The 16,818-nt window shown below is 41.5% G+C and overlaps 2 protein-coding genes across 4 annotated transcripts in view; one reads left to right on the top strand and one right to left on the bottom strand.

The window, feature by feature from the left end:
• Positions 1-16,818, bottom strand: part of LOC134507280 (RCC1 and BTB domain-containing protein 2-like) — a 124,138-nt gene that overhangs the window by 48,553 nt on the left and 58,767 nt on the right. The gene's annotated exons all lie outside the window — the stretch shown is intronic.
• The window catches only part of RB1 (RB transcriptional corepressor 1), a 77,677-nt gene that overhangs the window by 49,189 nt on the left and 11,670 nt on the right, over positions 1-16,818 (top strand). For all 3 annotated transcript variants that reach the window (XM_063317796.1, XM_063317798.1, XM_063317797.1), the window contains exons 18-24: positions 10,178-10,296; positions 11,243-11,382; positions 12,159-12,304; positions 13,476-13,580; positions 14,227-14,340; positions 14,431-14,597; positions 15,868-15,898. In XM_063317796.1, the coding sequence (XP_063173866.1) occupies positions 10,178-10,296; positions 11,243-11,382; positions 12,159-12,304; positions 13,476-13,580; positions 14,227-14,340; positions 14,431-14,597; positions 15,868-15,898 (822 nt within the window). The remainder of the gene's footprint in view (positions 1-10,177; positions 10,297-11,242; positions 11,383-12,158; positions 12,305-13,475; positions 13,581-14,226; positions 14,341-14,430; positions 14,598-15,867; positions 15,899-16,818) is intronic.

The raw sequence follows: 16,818 nt of genomic DNA, 5'->3' as shown, positions 1-16,818 counted from the left end.
CTAAAAGCAAGTAACCTATCCTGTATTAAACCACAGACAGAGGCAGAAATGTGCACCGTATGAGAACACTTAGTAGCACAGTTCCTGTCCCTGATATTTCCTTGCTTTGTGATATGGAGAATATAAACTTTCTGAACTTTCCATCCATTTTCTTGCATTGGCCAAAGTGCTGCAAATGCTGAGTAACACTTCCCTTCCAACCTTCTTGCTTGCAAGGGTGCTCAAGTGGGAGACAGGAATTTCTATTCTTTGTCCTAGAATGGGGGAAGATTTAGTATATAAAATGCATGAAGATCTCTAGATTGAAATCCATGACATCACTGAAGATGAGGCTAACAAGAAAAATCCCACAAGGGAAAAAGAAATACAAATTGGAATTAAAATTACTGTAACAATCAGTTTTACCCTCAGATATGCCTGATAATGTAAGGGTTGCCTATTCTGACAAACTCAGTCTCACAAACAGGTGCTTAAGGAAAACTGGTTTATTGAAAGAATAGTGTGCAAATACAAAGAAAGCTGAGAATGAGCAAAAGCGCGCCAAATACAAACTAAAAAAACCTTGCTTCAAACCCGATCCTGCCCTAGCTCCCACTTAGCAACCACCCCCTCCCAGGTGTTGGCAACCGTCACACATCGGCCTGAGAAAGTAATCTTGAACACATGCAATAACTCAAACATACATTCCTCAGTTACAGTAAGGAGATTACAGCCTGGCACGGCTGAAAATCTCCTCCCAGCAAACGTGAGACACGGATCAGAAAAGTGACATGCGAAACGTTGTACATTGGAACGATGGACATGACATACTGCCCCCCTTAAAGAAAACTAAACTAAGGAGCAGGCTTGGCAGGGTAGGCAGCATGAAAACGGGCCACTAAAATAGGGGAGTGAACATTGCGGGCAGCAACCCACTCAGGATGAGGGAAATGTTTCCACCGGACAAGGTATTGCAGGGTAGAACGAAGGCGTTGAGAATCAAGAATCTCCTGGACTTCGAAGTGTTGCTGGCCATCAATCATAATGGGAGCAGGCGGTGATGGTTGTGGGTGCCAGCGATCCGATTGGTGGAAAGGTTTGAGCAAGCTGCAATGGAAAACGGGATGCAAACATTTAAGATTATGAGGCAAATCCAACTTAAAAGTAACAGGATTAATTTGGGCCACAATAGGGAAGGGGCCCACGAACTTGGGTGCCAATTTCTTAGAGGGTTGCGGAGATTTAATAAACTTTGTGGAGAGATAAACCTTATCTCCAACTTTGAAAGGTGGCTGAGGTGCGCGTTTGGTGTCAGCATGGCGTTTGTAACCAGCCTGGGCATCGGCAAGAGCTTGTTGGATTTTAGGCCAGGAGTCGCCCAGATGCGCTGCCCAGTCTGCAGGGGACGAAGGAGGAGAGGTTGGTTGCGGCAGTTCAGGAATGGGCACAAAATCCCGACCAAAGACAGTACGAAACGGCACCTGCCCAGTGCTCTGATGCACTGCATTGTTGTAGGCGACTTCAGCAAAGGGCAGTAGATCGACCCAATTATCTTGCTGATAGTTAACAAAAGCACGCAAATATTGCTCCAGTGTGGAATTAAGCGCCTCTGTAGATCCGTCAGTCTCAGGATGCGACGCAGTGGACAGCACTTGTTTAGTGCCCACCAATTTCATAAAAGCCCGCCAAAATTGGGATGTAAATTGTGTGCCTCTGTCAGTCACCAAACGGGAGGGGCTCCCATGGAGCCTGTACACGTGTACAAAGAAGAGGCGGGCTAGTTGCTGTGCTGAGGGAATGGAAGCGCATGGAATGAAATGGGCTTGTTTTGAGAAAAAGTCTTTGACAACCCAAATTACAGTCTTTCTCTGGCTTGGAGGTAAATCCACAATAAAATCCATAGAGATCTCCTCCCAGGGGTGAGAGGGACTGGCCACTGGTTGGAGCAACCCTTGGGGCTTACCAACCTTCTGTTTTGAGCCAGCGCACACAGGGCAGGATGCAACATAGTCTTTAACATCACGCCTTAGTGTTGGCCACCAGAATTGGCGTCTCACCAAATGGAGTGTTTTCACAAACCCAAAATGCCCAGCCAGTTTGTCATCATGGGAACGGAGCAAAATGTCTTTGCGCAAAGCATCAGGCACATAGAGACGATCGTGCTTCCAAGCGAAATCGCGGTCAAAAATAACATTGTGTAAATTTGCTTGCAACCAAGTGTCAGATTTCAATTGGGAAAGAAACTGTTGTTGCAAGTCTGAGGGGATTGGCAAGCGTCCTGGACGGGGTGAAAGTGAAGCGTCGGTTTGCTGTGTGCGAGTCTGGCTCCGTCCACAGTGTGCCTACTACATCAGGCACAGTGCTGGAATCTTGGGGTCTGCGGGAAAGTGCATCAGCCAGAAAGTTTTTCCTTCCCGGAATAAATTTTAATTTGAAATCAAAACGGCTGAGGAATTGAGCCCATCTGATTTGCTTTGGGTTGAGCTTACGAGGTGCACTGAGCGCTTCGAGGTTCTTGTGATCAGTCCAAACCTCGAAAGGATGGGTAGCCCCCTCCAACAAGTGGCGCCAAGTGTCTAAAGCAGCTTTAACAGCAAAAGCCTCTTTCTCCCAAACATGCCACCGCCTTTCTGTTTCAGAGAACTTGAGGGATAGGTAAGCACAAGGCTTCAAACATCCGGACTCATCTGCTTGTAGCAAGAGCGCTCCAATGGAGAAATCAGAGGCATCCAGTTGCACCACAAATGGTTTGTTAGGATTGGGATGCTGTAGAATAGGTTCAGCCGTGAATAGCTGTTTGAGCTTCTCAAAGGCCACCTGGCATGCAGGCGTCCATTTTAGCAACGCCCCCGGATTCTTTGCCCTCCGTGTGTCCCCCTGCCCTTTTGTTTTGAGTAACTCAGTGAGGGGCAACGCTATCTCCGCGAACCCCTCGATGAACTGCCGATAGTAGTTCGCGAATCCGAGGGAACTTTGGAGCTGCCTACGCGTGCGTGGCGGCTCCCATGCCAGAATGGCTTCAATCTTAGCTGGATCCATTTCAATACCCTTGTCTGAAATTCTATAGCCTAAATAGTCAATTTGAGATTTATGAAAAGCACATTTGGACAATTTAGCATACAGTTCAGCCTTTCTCAGCTTGCTGAGCATTTGTCTGACCAGTTCTATATGTTCCTCCATGGTTTCAATATAGATTAACACATCATCCAAATACACCAAGACCCCCTTGAATAAATGGTCATGCAAGATCTCATTGATTAATTGCATAAAGACCCCTGGCGCTCCCGCCAACCCAAAAGGTAATACTTTATACTGGAAAGACCCCAGAGGGCAATTGAACGCAGTTTTCCACTCATCCCCCTCCCGAATGCAAATGCGGAAATATGCCTCTCTCAGGTCTAACTTGGAGAATATTTTCCCCCTCGCCAGATGTGCTAACATGTCTTTGATTAACGGTAATGGATATTTATTTAATATTGATACTGCGTTCAATCTACGGAAATCTGTACAGAATCTCAAAGTTCCATTCTTCTTTGGTCTAAAGAGCACAGGAGCCCCTACTGGGGAGCTGGCCGGTTCAATGAAACCTCTAGCTAGATTTTTGTCAACAAACTCCCGTAGCGTTGCCAGCTCCTTTTGGGTCATAGCATAGATTTTTGGCTTCGGTAGTTTCACATCAGGAATAAACTCTATGGCACAGTCAGTTTTTTGGTGCGGCGGCAGCCGATCAGCCTCCTTTTCACCAAACACATCTGCAAAATCCTGGTATTGTACCGGTAGCCCGTCTAGCGGACTGTTGAGGAAATGCGGAGTTGCCGCTGCCGCCCTCCCCACTGTGCTGTCGTCCGTATCATCCTCCTCAGGGGCTTTGTAGAACCCATTTGCAAATGTCACAGTTCTGTGCACCCAATTTATATGGGGGGTTTGTTGGACAAACCAAGGCATTCCCAAAATGACAAACGGACCCCCCACAGGCGCCACCACAAAAGGCAGTTTCTCCCAGTGGCTGCCCATCTGCAACGCCACCAACCCTGTGGAAAGAGTCGCAGGCGACCCTCCTGCTGTAGATCCATCCAATTGCGTGAAGATCATAGGACGTTTCAAAGGGAACGTGGGTAACTCTAACGCAGTCACCACGTCAGGGTGCATTAAACACCTAGAACACCCCGAATCAATCATTGCCCACAATTCCACCGTTCGAATGCGGGACCCCAATTTCACCTTCAGTGTCAGTGTAGGGAAGTTTCCACTCACCGAAGCATGATCGCGCCCTTCCTCTTCCACCTGCCCAGCGGCGCCCTTTAAAGCAGGTGGCTGGCGTTTCCCGGCGGTTGATTAAGAACAGCCTCCTCCTCATCCCCAAAGAAAGGGACTTCTTCAGGTTCGGCCTCCGCCAGCGCCGCCTTCATCTTTCTTGGTAGAGAAGGAGATTTTCCAGACGACTTTCCCGGCCGGTCCTTGGTCTTTCCCTTCGGGCACGCCACTGCTTGGTGCCCCTCCTTTCCGCACCACAGACACTGGCCTTGCGCATAGCGTCGCTCCTTCTCTTCCTCCCAGTTCTGTTGGCTGGATCTCCCTGGAGGAGCCGGGGTGCGGGACCCTTTACTGAATCTCCCATACCTCGCCGATCTTCGGTGGGCAAACGTCTCTAGGGCATGCTCAGCGCTGCCCGCCAGCTGAATCCAGTCATACAGGGTTTTTGGGTCCTCTCACCCCAGGGACCACTTCAGAACCTCAGTTTCCAGTCCATCCTTGAACATCTCCACCAACGTGGATTGGGACCAATTCTCCACTTTCCCAGCCAGTGCTTTAAATTCCAGTGCATAATCCGCCACGGATCGTGACCCTTGGTACAGTCCCTTTAATGCCCGCTTCGCTCTTTCCTGAGCTAGCGGGTCTTCAAAATGTTGCCTTAATGCCCACAGGAACTCCTCAAAGTCTTCTAACTCCGGAGCATCCGATTGGCACAGCTGTACATACCAATCAGCCGCCCTCCCCTTGAGCTTGGTGGCAATGGCGTTTATCTTGCCCCACTCTGACCGGAACCCCTGTTCCCAATCCTCCATATAACTCTTAGCATTAGTTATGAAGAAGGACAATTTGGTAGGGTCCCCATCGAACTTTACCGTGAAGGGTGGGGGTCTTGCCGCTTCTGGTCGCTCAGCCCTTTGCACGGCCCTTAGCGAGCGCCTCTCCACCGGAGGGGACCTCGAAATTGTCACCATCGGGCCCCTCTCCTCTCCTCGACGCCGGGCCCTGCTTCTCCCTCTGGGGGATGGTAGGGGTGACGGTGGGGTGGAATGCCTGCGGTGGGACCTTTCCCTTCCTCTTTCAGGCGAACCCCAGCCCATTGACATTTTTTTCAGCATGGATTCGACCGAGTCTAATTTTGCCTTCAACACCTTTATACGGTCAGGGGTGGGTGACCCTCAGGCGCCTCTTTTCTGACCACATTAGGTGACAGCGAGTACCGCCGCTTCCAGGAGGCTTGAGTCGCCCCAGTGACCGAGTCCTTGTCCCAAGTGAGGTAGTCACCGGCCGAAGTACTGGTCGTTTCTGGGGCTTTTTGACGTCCCTCCTCCTTCGGGTTGGGGTTGGGTTCTGCCCAACCCTCCGGAGCATCGCTGCAGGGTACCTTCTCCGCTCTCACCACCGTGGTGTCCGGTCCCCCTTTGCTCGATGCCTCGCTCTCCATCTCTTGCAATCTCGGTTCGTTCATCGCTAGCGCTCCCCTTCACAGACGAATCTGGATAGGGGCTAGTGGAATAAGTTTTTGAGATTCTCAGCTTTATGTAAGGGTTGCCTATTCTGACAAACTCAGTCTCACAAACAGCTGCTTAAGGAAAACTGGTTTATTGAAAGAATAGTGTGCAAATACAAAGAAAGCTGAGAATGAGCAAAAGCGCGCCAAATACAAACTAAAAAACCCTCGCTTCAAACCCGATCCCGCCCTAGCTCCCACTTAGCAACCACCCCCTCCCAGGTGTTGGCAACCGTCACACATCGGCCTGAGAAAGTAACCTTGAACACATGCAATAACCCAAACATACATTCCTCAGTTACAGTAAGGAGATTACAGCCTGGCACGGCTGAAAATCTCCTCCCAGCAAACGTGAGACACGGATCAGAAAAGTGACATGCGAAACGTTACGATGTATACAGTACATTGGAACGATGAACATGACAGATAATCTATATACTGCTAAAACACTAATTGTGTTTATCTGTTTATCTGTTTGTTCCCTCATGTTAGCACAAATGGTGCATTATACCACAACAATATTTGAATCAAGGTACCTAAAATCTGCTAACTTTTAAAGAATGCATAAAAAATCCAGGACCCATTACTCCTGTAGAATTGAAATTTCCACAATGTTCAAACCAGTTTTATTTGCAAAGTTGTGGCTGTTGCAGCTTCCCTGTGGTCACGTGATTGTGATTTCCGACACTCCCTCCCAGCTTCCCATAAGCAAAGTCAGAGGGGAAGCTGGCAGGAAGACAGAAGTCTCTCCCATCTGCACTGCTTTTTTCCCACCAGTGGTCATTCTGATTATCTGTTTAGGTAAATAAATACTGACTTATTACTGAAGTTTGTTTGTCACTACAATTTTTTTTCTATTTATGATACATACTTTTCTTAGGTGATCATGGGAGTGTCCAGCATTGGGGTAAAAAAATATGGTCAGCCTAAAATTTAATGTTCATGCTGGTTATATCCTTTCTCTCAAAGGATGACCCAACAAGTCACAGGGTTGTCTAGTACTACTAAACGGCTGGAAGTAAGGAAGTTTTAAAGTATCTCGTATTGAAGGTGAAATGCAAAAGCTGGTGTGCTGCTCAAGATTAAAAAACCCTTAAGATTATATCAACAGGCAATGCCAGCCCACTGCAAATGGGCAGAGAATTAATTGAAGTAGTAATGGATTTTTACTTGCTAGACTCAGGAATGGTGACTGTAGCTATGACATAAATGTCTAGTACTTGAGAAAAAGAGGACAGATCTAAACAAAGTATTATTGCAGAGATATCAGATAGACAGCAAAGGTACGTATTGTTAAGGCCATAGTGTTCCAAATTGTAACATATGGCTCTGAAAGCTGATCATCAGAAAAGCTGAATGAAGAAAAATTGATGCCTTTGAATTGAGGTGTTGGAGAAAATTGCTGAGAGGAACTTGGACTTCAAGAAGAACAAATTCCAGATGAAGTACAACCAGTTTGCTGCTTAATTATGTTTTGGTTCCATAATTTATTTATTTTATATCCTGCCTTTATTATTGTTATAAATAACTCAAGGAGGCAAACATACCTAATACTCCTTCCTCCTCCTATTTTCCCCACAACAACCCTGAGAGGGAGTGACTGGCCCAAGGTCACCCAGCCGGCTTTCATGCCTAAGGCGAGACTAGAACTCCCAGTCTCCCAGTTTCTGGCCCGTTGCCTTAACCACTGGACCAAGAAGGCAAGAGTTATTGGAGAAAACCCTGATGCCTGAAAAAAAGGAAGACAATATAAAAAAAGAGGCTGATTAAAGACATAGTGGATAGAGTTGGTAGGAACTCAAACAAGCAGATACTGACCAGAAATTTTGCTGAAATGATGTTCACTAGATCACGAAGAGTCAAAAGTATCTGAATAACGAGTAAAAATGAAAGATTTCTGTTGTTACCTTACAAGGTTTAGATAGGACCCCACCTCCCTCCTAAGCTCTTCCCGTATGCTAGATGACAAGCACAAAGCTGGGCTGTATGGCAGTCACATATTTGTGGAGCCCTGCTAATTTTTTTCAAGCATATAAAGGTATAGATGTTCAAATACTAACTTATTAATGTTTTTAAAAAGTTAATGTATTGTTTGATCATCTTAAATTGTTAGAATGCTGTGTTAGGCATGATACTTTTTGCCCTTTAAATGCTGCTTGGGGGTTACTTCCAGAAGACGTCAGGGAGAGAGCCTATAAATAAGGATATTTTTTCCCTGCTGGTGTGTTCTTGTGGACTTTTCAAAACTTTTTTTTTTCTTTTGGCAATAAACTCTGCTATATTTTATGAGCTGGCACTTCCTTATTGATTGAAATAGGCTTTAGAATTGAACTACTTTGAAACCAGTCTTTACTTCGTGAGAGCCTTAATTTCTGAATATCTCACCTTAATTTCTTACACATATATAATATATAGCTAAAGCTAGGATGCTGAAGTGCCACTTTAAAACTCTGGGACACAATTTAATAGATTTCTGTTTATGTACAAATGTGACATTTTCCCTAGATACAAGTGAAAGAAGGTACAAAGTCCTAAGTGGAGGGTGTGGATGTGCTTAGTAACACTCCTTTAACATTCAGCCATATGCTGCTGGATTACCTGGGCAGATCAAGTGAATTTATATGAACACAACAGCAGCTTATTCAACGTATCTTGAATGGGATGAGCTGTTGTTAGGAGTTTAACTGTGTTTTGCAAATTTGGCTTGATCTTTGATCATAAATACTGTAAAGATGTATGTATGTACTGCTTTAAAATCCATTTCTGAAAACTAGCCAAACAGCACTGAGTGGTGGAATTGTGCTGTATCTTATTTAGAAGAACTGATATGGCATGTTTTCTATAAACATGCTATTATCTTTAAAAACTTCTGAGGAAATGCTGAAAACAATGCATAAATGAATTGTCTTAATAATAAAAATTAATTCACACTTGTCTTTAGGTAATAGTAGAACGATTTTTCCCCCAGAAAAGCAATACCTTTGTATAGATACTATTTTACATGGGTGCCGCTTTTTACTGTTTAGTTAGATATATGAGAATTTCTAGGCAAAGAGTCAATACAAGGCCAGTTTGCTTCCCTTGAAAACTAGTACTACAGCATTTCTGGAGAGGTTGTGTGTGTGTCATGTTCTACTACTGTTTTGGTAATTTTGATTGTTCAACTAGTCAGTTATCACAAAAGTTGACCTGTCTAGCATAAAGAAACTTCCACAATTACTTAATATACAGTAAATATATTTTTGTGTACGAAGTTGGAAAGAATAGTGTAAATTGGTTGCACTATAAACCAATTTGTGGCCAGAGCAAACATGTTTTAAGTACTTTAGTATAATCATTTCACACTCCATGTAATCTCTTATATTTGCTACTTACAACAGGAATGAATTATTTGCAAAATTTCCAAAAGAAAAAATTAGTGTTGGACACCTCCTTAGCAGCATAACTTAATCTAGAAAAAGTAACAGCTACTTGGATTTTTTTTTTAATTAAAAAGTTGATAATTGAGCATAGACAAGTGCCGCATGCAATGAACCTCCAGCTTGTTTCACTCCATTTCTCCTCTGGTTCTGGTTCCTTCCCATCTGTTGGAGAATATTTCCTCACCACTGTGCTCAGTTCTTACCAACATTTTGTAAAAAGGTTTGTATCACATGTGCATATGAACTTACCCAGCTTGCCTTTTCAATAATGTTGGGCAACATCCTTATGCTGATGTATGTCATTTGGGAATTTACTATTTTTTCCCATTTCATTGTAATGTTTGTTGTTTTACTACATATTTCTTGGCCAGTAGCCTTTACACAGCCTTCTGTTCATTACAGGTTTAAATAAGTTAAGTACGCTGTTGAATCACGCCTGCTTAGTAGTTGAATAGGAGACCGCTAGGAAATTTCAGGACTGGAGTGCTGCTGTTGTTCTCTGCAGTGTTGACACATTTTTCATTGGCATCCAGAACTGGTAGTGCAGGATTTAGAAGACTTACCCTTCTAATATTGTAATCTTACATTATTGAACTTTATTGGGACTCAGTATAGCACATTTATACTGTACATGTCCTTACCGATGTGGAAATCAGGCTTCTTTGTAAGACCAAATAGGAAATTAAAATAAAACAACAGTATGAAACTTATGTGAATTTGTGTATGCTTACTATATCTAATTGATTTCTTTAGATATTTCATATTTTATGATTTACTTGTTCAATTATTTAAACAAACATGCGGCTTTCTATTGCCTATATACTTCATATGTAAGTATTGTGGTTGCTGAATTCCCTGCTGTTAAAACCTGTATTAAGAAATGTTTGGAACAAATCTGTATGAAAGTTAGCTATCATTCTGAATATCCACAGACTAGCAGTTCTAATATAGGCTACTATGTTATGAGTAAGAAGAATTTACGTAAGAAATGTAATTATTGTTTTGGGTCTTTTAGAATTCACCATTATTTGAACTTATAAAGCAGTCAAAAGAGCGAGAGGGGCAGACTGATGAGCCCGAACCTGCCAACTATTTTACTCAGCCTCTTCAGCATAATCACAGTGCTGCAGATTTGTAAGTAAGACTGTACTCAAATTCATATGAACTTGATAGGATGCAGAATCCCATTACTGACTGATCTATGTCAAAGCTACTACCTTGACTTCAAATAATTCTTCAGGATTTTAGATGCTATTTCCCACTTGTTTCCCCACAACTTTGATTTAGGTGGAAATGCCACTTTCTGGTATACCACGGGGTGTTGGCCCCTTGATCTCCATTCACAGAAATGTAGAATAGTAGACTTAGGAGGGACCACAAAGATGATCTCGTCCACCCTCAGCAATGGACAGGGAAACCAATTAAACCATCCTGTCTAGCCTTTTCTTAAAAACCTCCAGAGATGGAGAGCCCACAACTTCTATAGATAGGCTGTCCCACTGTCATGCTGATGTTATCAGAAGTTACTATCAACACTAACACAGAAAAGTGGGGAGCAGGCTTTGTGACAATGCAGTGCTGCTTTTGTCAGTCTGGCCCCCTCCTATAGATGCAGGTTGCCTGTAATTTAAATCCATGATTCCATATCTTGTACTTTGGGACAGCCTTGACCACCCTTCTGTGTGTTTGAACAGTGATACTTCCTGCTATTTTATTATTTATGCTACTACCTTTGAGACATAATGGTATCCAAGGAAGTTTACAGTGAATGCAAATTTAAAACACTTGAATTAAAATGTAAGTATGTTAAAACAGCAAACAGGAAAGGTGCAGCAGTAAAAAAAAACAAATAGATCCAGGTTTAAGTATGATGCTTTGTCTCCTACTCTGCCCATTTTATCTAGAGATGTGAGCTGTGTCTTACTAGCAACAATCACTGAGAGTTGGGTTGGAATGCAGTTAATGGGGAAGGATCTAGCCCATCTTGTAGTCAGTCATTTTGAAAATTACGCTTGTGGTCTAGAAAATCATTAACCTAGTTACTCTTTTTTATTTTGTGCGTCTGTATGTTTGTTTTTAGGTATCTCTCTCCCACAAAGTCTCCTAAGAAAAAAGTTTCTTCTGCTTTTGTGTATTCTTCTCCAGAGTCACAGGCTGCAGGGTTAAATCAGCCTCAAAAACCATACAAATCTATTTCTTTGTCATATTTCTATAAAAAAGGTGGGTAGATTTTAAATGCTATTTTTCAAACATTAGCTCTGTTTTAGAATCTAGAGCAAATAATAAAGGCAGCAGGTGAGAGGGCAAATGTGTCAACTGCATACGAAGTCATTTCTTGCTCCAGCCCTCTGTGCCCTGATCAGCTGGAGTGGCACAGAATTAAGGGGGGAAGGAGTGAAGACTGAGCAAATGCTTAAGGAACGTTTTGGACCAAGGTTGATACATTACCTCCATTTACCACTAACTTTATCGCAGTTTAAAAATAGTCCTGAAGTATATTTTAGTTATAGCATTGTGTAAGCTATCTTGATCTAAATATTTCTTACGTATTTTAACACATTTGCTTATATCTTCAGGGATTACTTGCCTATGACATATGAGTCACAGAGTTTTCTTATAGAGTTTACCATATTAAAATAACAATGTCAAACTTATATGTTAATAATTCCTGTTATATTTCTACAAATTCAAGCAATGATTCCATATTACTAAAAAAACAGTTCTGTTGAACGCACAGCAGAGTCATCAGAGAAGCTGAGTTTTTATACAGTTCTCAAAAATGGCTGTCTCTCACTAAATATGCTGACTTCGTACAGGCTAATATACCTTTTGCTGTGGTTAAAATAACACCTTGTTACATCCCTGGAGTAAACTCTTAAATATATGTAAATATATTCTATTACATTACATTACATTGTCTCTCTCTGCATGTATAAATATAAAAATAAATAATTGCTTGACCTTGTTTTTAATCTGTAAACAAATCTCCCCTCCAGTGTATTCCTTGGCTTATCGGCGATTAAATAACTTATGTTTGCGTCTTCTGTCTGACCATCCTGGACTTGAACATTTGATATGGACCCTTTTTCATCATACACTGCAAAATGAATATGAACTGATGAAAGACAGACACTTAGACCAGGTAATGTATCTGACTGGATGGGCTTATTTACTATTTTACCCTTTTTATTTAGATTTTTCCATGGTATAACAATGGGGATTTTACACTATGCCCTTCAGTGTTTTCAAGGTCTGTGAATAGTTAAAGCAGGGCGGTGGCGCATAAATAAATAAAATATGCCATATCAGAAGCTTGGTGATAGGCAAGTACACAGCTTAGAGCTTTTGAAAGCCTTCTCTGGACTGGTGATACTGGCAAAGAAAAGATTGCTTTCCAACCACCTTTGGGTCAATGTACTTTCTAGGAAAATCAAAAGAGAACTCTCAGCAATTGGCCATGGCTATAAAATTAATAATTTTGTTGATAAAACTGCTTGCATACTGTCCAACTCGGATGCCACTGTACAAGTAATACTTGATAATATTAAAAGTGCGTCTGGCTATGTTTGGGTGAATATCTGTTCTTACATCCATGAGTACGGGCATTGCCCCTGTCCTAAGTGTCCACTGTCCACTTAACTGTTGTCCTTTGTAACTCCTCTTTGGACCCAGATCATTCCAATAATTATAAGCTTATTTAAAATATTTCTTCTCTGGCCAAGGTAATTTGAAGCAGATGCTATTGGAGGGAATTGATTATTTAAATATAATCTCAGTCCCAGGTTTTCTACCAAAATTGTCTTGATGTGTTCTGATAGAGTGACAACAACGAAGAGGGATAGAGAGAGTATGATTCCATTATATTCCTTCTGGAATATTTATCACTGAAAGCTGGTATCCTTATTTTGGAGTGGAAATTTCAGGAAGATGTTAGTAAAGGATTCAGTTTCATTTCTAAGCCTGGCATCTGATTGGTGTTCCACATCTATTTCTCATGCTGTTAAATATCTACATGAGCCTTTCTCAGGCTGGTGCCTCAGATATTTTGGAGTACAATGTTTAAAGGATTTGTTTTTTATTAAAATGTAATATTATTTAATATTACATAGTTTTATTGTTGTTTCTTACACTTTCATTATCTTGTTATCTTTAAGTTGTTTTGATTGTTTTAATAAAAATTACGTATTTTAAAAAAATTAAATCAGTGGTCTAGTAGCTAAGGTCCCAAAGCTTTTTCCATTCGTGAAAGGCCTAGGGTGAGCTTTCTTTAATGCATTGACCAGTTGTGATGGCCCCTCTTTGCTTTTAAACAGATTATGATGTGTTCCATGTATGGCATATGTAAGGTGAAGAACATTGATCTCAGGTTTAAAACTATTGTGACAGCATATAAGGAACTCAACAATGCAAATCAAGAGGTATGGGAAACATTTTAGCATTATTTGTATTAAAGCACTCATTTTATCTCGAGTATCTTTGCAACAATAGTAGGCAACCTGGAGCTTCTGGGCATCAGTATTTATGGACATTACGCTCAGCACCCTCTAGAGGTTGTGGCAGGAAAAAACCTCATCAATTTGCCTTTCTGTTAGCAATCAGCAATGCCTGCCAGACTAGCCATTTTGCGAGAGTGCCCACAACATATCCTCAAAATTCCAAATGTGTACATGATTTAAGAATATTGTTTATACCTCTGTGCATAATGCCAACATTAATAGGTATGTCATATCTTAGCATGAGATGCCAATTAAAAATAATTCCCTCACATTTTCTTCAGTGTACCACGTCTGAAGCATTTGAAAATGATTGTTCAGGACAGGGTAGAATCCACTGAACATTAGTTATTCATTATATTTTTAATTCATTCAGGTACAAATATTTTCTGAATAGATCATTCTTAAATTAAGGAAGCTAACATTGTTTAGAAGGCAGGAGAGGGAGGAGAGCATAAGAATTTTCCTGGACAAATTAAATGCAAGAGAGACATCACAGACTGATATGGCCACTGGGAAATGTTATTATTATAAATGGTTTATGTCTAATTTTCTCATCAATCCCATCTAGACTTTCAAGTGTGTCTTGATCAGGGAAGGACAATATGATTCCATTATAGTCTTCTACAACTTGGTATTTATGCAAAGATTGAAAACTAATATTTTGCAATATGCTTCCAACAGGGTAAGTAACCACATATCTATCCCTTAATGAATATTTCTTAATAAAAACTGAGAAATCTCCATAGCACTAAATTAAAATTTCATCTTCCAGCCTCCAACATTATCACCCATTCCTCCAATTCTACAGAGCCCTTATAAGTTTTCTAATTCTCCTTTACGTGTTTCTGCTGGAAATAACATCTATATCTCACCTTTGAAGAATCCCAGCAAATTTTCTGAAGGGCTGTTGTCACCCACAAAAATGACACCCAGAACAAGGTTAGTAAACTATTTCTTTAAGCAACTAAATCAAACACCAACCTAAACTAGATGGATATTTTTCAGTTTTAATAATCACCTTCTGTCATTCTTTCATTATAGGAAATTTTTATTTGACTAGGTATAAAAAGTTGTTTTGTACAACCTGTCCCCCCCCCCACCCCCAAAGAAAACTTGCTCTCACAGATTCTTTATGCAGTCGGACTTCTGTACAGATATTCTGCATGTACAGAAAGGCCTGAGCCCTTCCTAGAAACTGCGTACTTTCAGTTGGCCATCGGTTCTGCCCCTGTGAGCTTAGCCCCAGTTTGTCCACTCAGTTATGTCCATAGAGGTGAGAAGGGAGACTTAGGTACTGCAAGGAACTTCTGCTGCTGCAAGTGGATGTCAGGAAGCCATTTGTAATCAGGCCATTTGCTTACTTTATATATTAGTGAATGGCTGTAGCTCCACCATTCTTCCTTACTTGCTTTCAGAAAAGCAAGGCAGCATAAATTGGACCCGTGCACGTAGCTATGTAGTGTGAGCATGGGTGGTGAAACATGAATGAGAAGCCTATGTTTCACAGAGTTTCCGTGCATTTTTCTGATTATTATTGGGAGGGAAAAAGCCTTTCAGATACAGTCATTTCTAAAGGATATGCCTCAGGCACATGATTTTGGGTATTCGGAATTATCATTTTAGATTTATTATCAGAGAAGGTGTTTCTCAGGTGCTAAAATAATAGTTAGAATGTGCTTTGACATGGGGAGAAGGGTGCATTTGTGTTCCACCTCAAGCTGAAAAAATACTTCAAGGTACGTTCACTCTGTTCATCATGATTCACTCTGTGATACCTAAAATCTGTTGGATCAAATAAGGCTCAGCCTCATTTTAACTGTATTATTAACAAGCTTTATGAATTTCCAAAAAGGGAGGCAAACATCAAAGCCAGCTTAATTTGTCAAGGGAAAGTATCACATCAAAGCTGCATGTTTGAATAATTTCTAGATGGGCTTTTGACTTTGGCATGATGAATGCTTAAAGAGTGCAACTACTTTCTAGAATATATCCTTCTTGCCTTTTCTCTATTCAAAAAGTGGGTCCTGTGATGAGATTGGGAATTAGTAAGATAGATATGAATAGTATCTATATAGTAGCATAACGAGAATACTACATAAATTGCTTTATATTAATATGGTAGCATTTATGTGCTATGACTTGTGTGTGGTCTCAAAATTCATTTCATAGAAAAAAGATTAAGTGCTTTTTTTCTACCTTGTTTCTACAGAATATTGGTTTCAATTGGTGAATCCTTTGGGGTGAGTTTCCTGTTCTGAGTAATTGTTTAAAGTGAACATGTTGTATTACAACCAATCTTTACATAAAGCAGAGGCTTTATGTTTCCCTGGCATTTTCTTACATGAAAAGTAACTGAATGGTCAGTTGACATTGGAGGAAAAAACAAGGCACAAGGCGGTTTCCTCTTGGCTGTTTTTCATTTCCAAAATTGCCCACATAACATTGTATTTCTCTCAGCAAGACGAAAGATCAGATACATATTTTCTTCCCATGTATTAGGAAGCAACAGACATTGTATTAGTAGGGAAATTAGTAGGGTTCAAACAGAGCCATAGGCAATGATTTTAGCTACATGTCTGTGAAAGTACTGTAGATTTGGCCTTAGGAAAGGGGAAGGGAAGATAAATGGAAGCTCTGTCCTGAGCAAGTGGAAAGCATGAGAAAGGAGCTCAAGATAACACTGTCTTGATTTTGGTTGATGTAAGACAGGACAAAGCGAACCTTTTGACAGGCTTTCCAGGTTCTGGTTGTCCTACTCTACAACAGTAAAGGGCATTCCTGGCATCCCTGCTGCTTCTGTTTCTTCACCTTGTGTCCTAACAGTCAGGAATCAAGCTGAGACGAGGAATAGGTCTCTAGTGTTTATTACTGCTACATAAGACAGAAAATCCTAACAAACTGAAGAAGTGTGGGAAAAACCCAGACAGATAAACCCCAAAAGTCAAGGCGGGTCTGATCTGTGTCTCTTTGAATGGCTGCTCAACTCCTCATTACTACGCATGCGTTTTCCCCCCTGGATAGAGGCCCCCTCCTGCTCGCCATCAGTACTCATGACACCTTGCCTACCTCAAGAGGGCTGACAATTTCCCACATTAGCAATGCCAGTTCATTTCCATAGGAATTGGACCCAAAACATTTGATGTGCATCAAATTGCATGTC

This window comes from Candoia aspera, chromosome 1 (genome assembly GCF_035149785.1).
Source record: "Candoia aspera isolate rCanAsp1 chromosome 1, rCanAsp1.hap2, whole genome shotgun sequence".
Taxonomy (NCBI): domain Eukaryota; kingdom Metazoa; phylum Chordata; class Lepidosauria; order Squamata; family Boidae; genus Candoia; species Candoia aspera.
The sequence above is the reverse complement of the archived record's forward strand: the minus strand, read 5'-3'. Positions and strand labels throughout refer to the sequence as shown.